At 40.3% G+C, this 6000-nt stretch overlaps 1 protein-coding gene across 1 annotated transcript in view; it reads right to left on the bottom strand.

Moving 5' to 3' along the window:
* Positions 1-639: 639 nt before the first annotated feature.
* LOC103894204 (PDZ and LIM domain protein 5-like) overlaps positions 640-6000 on the bottom strand; it is a 44130-nt gene continuing 38769 nt past the window's right edge. The window contains exons 6-7 of the mRNA XM_009273543.2: positions 4439-4554; positions 640-3809 (exon numbers count right to left, since the gene is read on the bottom strand). Coding sequence (XP_009271818.1) covers positions 3720-3809; positions 4439-4554 — 206 coding nt within the window. The 3' untranslated portion in view covers positions 640-3719. The remainder of the gene's footprint in view (positions 3810-4438; positions 4555-6000) is intronic.

Genomic DNA, 6000 nt, shown 5'->3' with positions numbered 1-6000 from the left:
CTTCCCTACTCCTGCTGGCCACACTATTTCTGATACAGGCCAGGATGCTGTTGGCCTTCCTGGCCACCTGGGCACACCGCTGGCTCATGTTCAGTTGGCTGTCAACCAGCACCCCCAGGTCCTTTTCCGCCAGGCAGCTTTCCAGCCACTCTTCCCCAAGCCTGTAGCGCTGCATGGGGCTGTTGTGGCTGAAGTGCAGGACCCGGCACTTGGCCTTTTCGAATCTATTCATGTGTACAATCATGACTTTCTTTTACTGACTATGGTTCAGAAAAAGAAAAACATCCAACAACCACAAAACAACTGAGGACAGATAGAGAGTTTGGGGTTTTGTGTTGGGTTTGTTTGTTTTGTTTTTTAATTATAATTAAATTTGCAAATGTCAACAGCCAAAATCTGATGCCAAAGACTGTTAAACACAAGCAAGGAAATCACCAGGACTTAACAGCTAGTTGTTTAGCATAAAACAATGAAAAAAAAGGAAATTCAAACAAGTAATCTGTGAATTGATGTAGTTTCCCCTTCTTACTCTTGTTTGCAAAGCCGCTTATATGGCTAGATGATGCAAGTAGCTCCATGAAGAAACAGGTACACAACTGAACAGACCAACACACACTGAACCACAACTCAACTTTTGCTTTTAAGTTTATTGCATTGTTATATTAAGCATTTATATTTACACATAATTCTGAATTATTTAGTTACAATATACTGAAACTGTCATCATGATTCCATTATTCACTTATAAAGACCTTCTACCTTCAAACAGAGTTAAACCCGATTCTCTTAAAGGCAGTTTTGGGAGAAAAATAATTACTGACTGAAAACGCATGCAAAAAACTACAGTAGTTAGGTTACTAACATGTCTCTCCTGACTTTCTAACATTCCCTCAAAACATGAATGCTATACGTGTTGTATGAAAAATAGTTGGGAATCTCACAAAATCCCCCAATGATGATAGCACGGTGCTGATTTTTGCTATGTGAAGTCTGCAGTCAAATATATGTATGTATATGTGCATATATACGTGTGTCTCTCAATGTACACGCATATGTGTGCATGTATAGAGAAGTATATATAAACACATACACACACTCACACCCCAAAAGATTCTAGAGGTAAATATGCAGGCTTACAAATAAAACAAAATACAAAGATACCAGTATGAAATAGTCCTAAACAAAAAAAGGTAATAAATATTCAGTGAGATATATGGCATTATTATAAAGTGCTCTACTAAAATCTCACTTATTAAAATAACGATAAAAATTATGTTCCTTTTAGTTGATTTATATAATTTGGCAGAGCCATTAAATATTCCTTACGTATCAGTGACTCTATGCTTCCTTTTAAATTTTAAACAAATAGATAAAAGCAGAAATTAAAAGGCAAAGCAGCTAAATGAAGCAGTATTATCGGAGCCTTTCAGGCTATTGTCCTCAAATTCATTAACGACTGCAAAATTTCAAACCCTAGAGCATATGGATTAAGAAATATAATTCCAATTAAAATTATGAAACTAAACAAAATTCAGTTTGATTTTAAGGACAATGACAAACTGAAAAGTTTCTATCCTACTTTAAAATAGCGAGGTTTGAATTGCAGAAATTACTGAACGCCTTATCCTGTGCATTCCCATCCTCTTTCCTCACGTATGTGCAATATAGCTCCACTGAAACCTAGTCTCTAGGTCTCATTTCTCCACGTTCCACCTAATTTAAAAAGCAACCTGGCTCATATATTACCGTATCTTGTCCAGTCTGCTTCTACCCTTCTGATTTTCAGCCAAACTCACAAAAGGGTACATCTACAAGAGTGTAAACACTTTAAACAGCTTTATGCCATTTCTTCCGTACCACCAGAAGTTAAAAAAGAAACGTGGTAGTATTGAAGAAAAACAGCTTCAGGAAATAAAGTGAAACAGCCCCACAACGTGAACCTGTCTCACTGAATTAATAAGAAAGCCAAATATCTTTTCGTATTTCACTACAGCAGTTTTGGTTTTCTTTCCCCCTCTTTTGTTGACATTCCTTGTTAGAATTGCTTTACTCAACCATGGCAATTTTTTGTGATTTTTCCCCATGGTTTTATGGATAAATCTGCCCTTTGTATAAGTAATAAAAAAACCAAAAAACAACCCAACGACAAAACCAGTAAATGGTTACTTTTAATGTCTACTGGAAAGAGCACTAAAGACTAACGATTCAGCTCTGACATCCCAGTTGAATTAAACAGCATGTAAATTCAGTTTCCTTCAGGAACCTGATCTGGCCCTGAGAGGGCCCCCTTCTCTGTTGTGCAACTCTGCTGGAGCGAAATTCACTCCGTGCAGAGGGTCACAACCTCTTCCCTATCTGCCTACAATTGCTCCATACCGCTTAAGCCCTAATTTGAAGTTAAGTGGGACTTAGCTGGTGCACAGGTCTTGCGCTGACTCTCTGTATGGAGGCAAAATTCATATCAAGCCACAGAATTGGCTGCGTCTCCCGGCTCGCAGTAAATGCATAATGACAGCATTGTCTCTCTGCTCCCTCGGAAGAACTGAGAGATACTGAGCTGCCTAACTCAATATTATATTGTTCAACAATATATTCCCTACATCTGGAGGAAAAGAGAGAAAGAAAACCTAAACTAATAAAAATCGTAACAGTGAGCAAGAAAGTAAGTTTTCAGTACACTACCTGGCACACCACCAATATACATATTCATGAGCTACATGTTAAAGAATGTACTGAGAGAAAAACAATGTCCTCAGTTGCACTCCAGCAGTTTCCCTCATTCAACACCAGAGTCTCACATTCTGGATATAAAACACTGTTACCTGCAGATTCAGTGCAACTTCCCCTTTCCAAGGCACTTAAAACATCTAAAACCTGAACTGCGAACATAAGTGTAACTCCCTGCGCCCTTATTTTTAAGATCTGGTCTGACATTTCCATCCTGTCAAACACACCTTCACTAGCAGGGTTTTTTGGCTAGTGTTCTGGCAGGACATGAGTTAGGGAAGAGTATCCCATTTATGTTTTCTTCTAACTGGAATCTTCTAAACTATTCTTGTTCACCAGCATAGCCACCACCCCACATAACTGCTTTGTAAAAATGTCTGTCCTCCGCAGACCCATCAGAGATTTCACTGCAAAGGCACAGGTACATGTAATTGTGCAGGAGGCTTCATGTATACGAGTATCAGATAAAAATATCAGTTGTTGAACTATATATTCCATGTAATCTTATCTTTGCTTTGATTTCCTTTTAATGGAGTTTAGCTGCAATACTTCTAGGCACACTTTAAAAAACATCAGCGCAATAAAGTGATCTGGATCGCTGAAGCCAACCTCCTTTTATTTGTTGAATAGCAGCAAACCCAAGACTTCTAGTATCTGGTATTTATTTTTATAGATGTTTCACTTCTCATACTGAAGCAGATATAAACGTGCTCATAAAATCATGAAACCAATACAGTAATGTGCCAAGTGTAGAGGTAAAGGCACTCTAATTGTTTGGCTTGGGTGCAATTCCCAATTCCTGTCTTTTTATGAAACAAAACCCTAACTGATAAATGCTTTAAAAATTAGTGTACAACCCCCTCCGCAAGTTTAAACATTTCTCTTCCATTCTAGAAAATCATGTAGAAATAATTTTAACCAATTATTGAACACAGACATTTTAACCTTTCTTTCTGCTCAGTACATTTGTGACACACGATGAGCTCCAAGCATCAGATGTTGATAGAGTGAGCGTGTTTCTTGCACAGTGGCTTGTCCTTCTTGGAGAAGAAAGCCTGACCCTCCAAACTGTCACTACATACCTGAAATGGGATAAAAAAGAAAAGATCACCCCATTCAGATGGATGAATTACACCATCCATTATTCAGAATGCCAAATCATGGCATTGTTCTATGCACAAATATATTCAAAGAATAAGAATTATTACCTTTTTCTTAGGAATACTCTTTTTGATGTAATAGGTTGACGTAAACATAACCTTCCTTTCTTTAAGTCAACAGGTTCTTAACTGGGAGCAGAGTTAGGTTCAGCATTTTAAAAAAAAATCCAATCATTAGGATTGGGGCTTTTTTTTTGGGGGGGGGGCATACAATATTACCAGGTGATACCTTGGCTACAGTGTCTTTATGTCAAAAGCACTCTTGCTACTTTAGAAACACAGCCTGTTCCTGCATGGCCTTCAATGCTTGCTCCGAGGAAGTAAACGTCAAGGGTTAAATGCTAGGACACGTGGCTGCAATCCAGGCCAGCTCCTCTGGACTGGTGCCAAAGGCTCACAATAGCAACACACCTTCCAAATAACTGGGAAAGTGCTTTTTGTTTGGGCTCAGAGGATTGAAAGAGGTTATAGCTGTTAACTCCCATATTGGTCAGGTTAGCACAAGCACTGCTGCCATGGGTTTGTTTAAAATGTAGACTAGCTTTACTTACTGAGCATACAAAGCAAGTGTCATGCCAAGTGTGGCCCAGAGCTTCAAGAAACCTGTCTCCAGCTTCAATGGGGAATTCACAGCCATGGCACATAGTACCGAAGAGGGCATAGTAATCTGCAAACAAATACAAACAGATTTAAAGATGAGGCATATGCAGAAAAGCGAGACTGACCCTTTGAAACCTTTGTGCTTTTCTTTCAATGGCAGTGGGTTTGCACTTGTTGAGTTTTATAATACTGGGTACACTGAGTAAAGAGATCCTAGATCGAAAGATCGGGCTGCCCTCCTTTCCTTGCTAATGCAGTTCTTGTCCCGTTCCTTATCCTTTCAAGTGAGCAACACTTCCAACTCCCTGGTGTTTCACTCCCCTGAGATCAATAGTGTGCTCGGGGCGGGGGGAAATGCACTCCTTGCAGATACGTGCTCCTTACCTTCTCTCCGGCTCTGCCTTGAAAGCATGGCCTGGCTGTTCACACGACAGACCTCCTCAGCGAGTAACGAACTCCTGCCTACATTCTGGCACAATATTTGCCCCAGACTGCACTACACAAAATCATGCAATCATTACGCTTCTGTCCTAACAGAGTCTAGCAATTTGGATCAAGTCAGAATAGTTTTCTAGTCACTGGAGCTTATTACATGGCTTTAAAAAAAAAACAAACAACAACAAAACAAAAAACCAAAACCACACACACACACAAAACAAACCAAAAACAAACCAGAGGCTTTACGTAATATATTTATTGCATTTAACAAAAAGGATCAGTAGGGTGGCAGGATGGTTATTAGTGACTGGAATCACTGAAGGGTATTTGCACCATTCATTTTTAGGCACCAGATTGACTTGGTGCCTCTGGAGACTCCCCTGGAGTCAGCAGAGAAAAGCTCCTCCAGCAATCTCAGAGAGCAGGGACCAAAACCAAGGGCACCGAACCGTTCATATTCCCCGCCAACTGCAGAGCTTGAAAAAGAGGAAAGCAGGGCAGACTAGCAGGATAAAATACATGTATAAAGCTGGGTGGGAGGCCCTGACACCCACTGGCATCTCCACAGTCTCGGTGTGTGAAACTCGCCTCTCTGTGTGTAGAGGCATCTCAGGGGCTACAAGTCACCACAGCCCTCCTGCCCACCTATGCAGACCTAAATTTCACCCCAAATTGTCTGGTCTTTTCCACTTACTTCAACTCTCAAACACCCCATTCTAAGAAGGAAATGTTTTTTTCCTGAACAGAAGACAACAGCGTTAGTGCTATAACACGAGAGCATTTGGGATCAGCACGCCGCCATGCCAAACACAATGTCATGCAACATTACGCCTTCATAAGATGAACTATAGAGTGACAACCACCATGAAGCTTTGGACTCCATCCTTAATAGTAACACTCTGGCTCTGACAAGGAAATTAGATGTCAGGGGTTGTTTTCAAGGAGCCTTATAAGGAGTAGCAAGCGGGGTACAAGGAGATTTTGTTTCTCTACCAGATTATACAGATCTGCTGAAGCTCTAGTGCTTACTGCAGCAGAGCCAACAGAGGCTTATCACATGTGTCAAGCCCAAGGG

Source organism: Aptenodytes forsteri, unplaced genomic scaffold (assembly GCF_000699145.1).
Source record: "Aptenodytes forsteri isolate BGI_AS27 unplaced genomic scaffold, ASM69914v1 Scaffold93, whole genome shotgun sequence".
NCBI classification, from domain to species: Eukaryota; Metazoa; Chordata; class Aves; order Sphenisciformes; family Spheniscidae; genus Aptenodytes; species Aptenodytes forsteri.
This window is presented reverse-complemented; position numbering and strand designations above follow the sequence as displayed.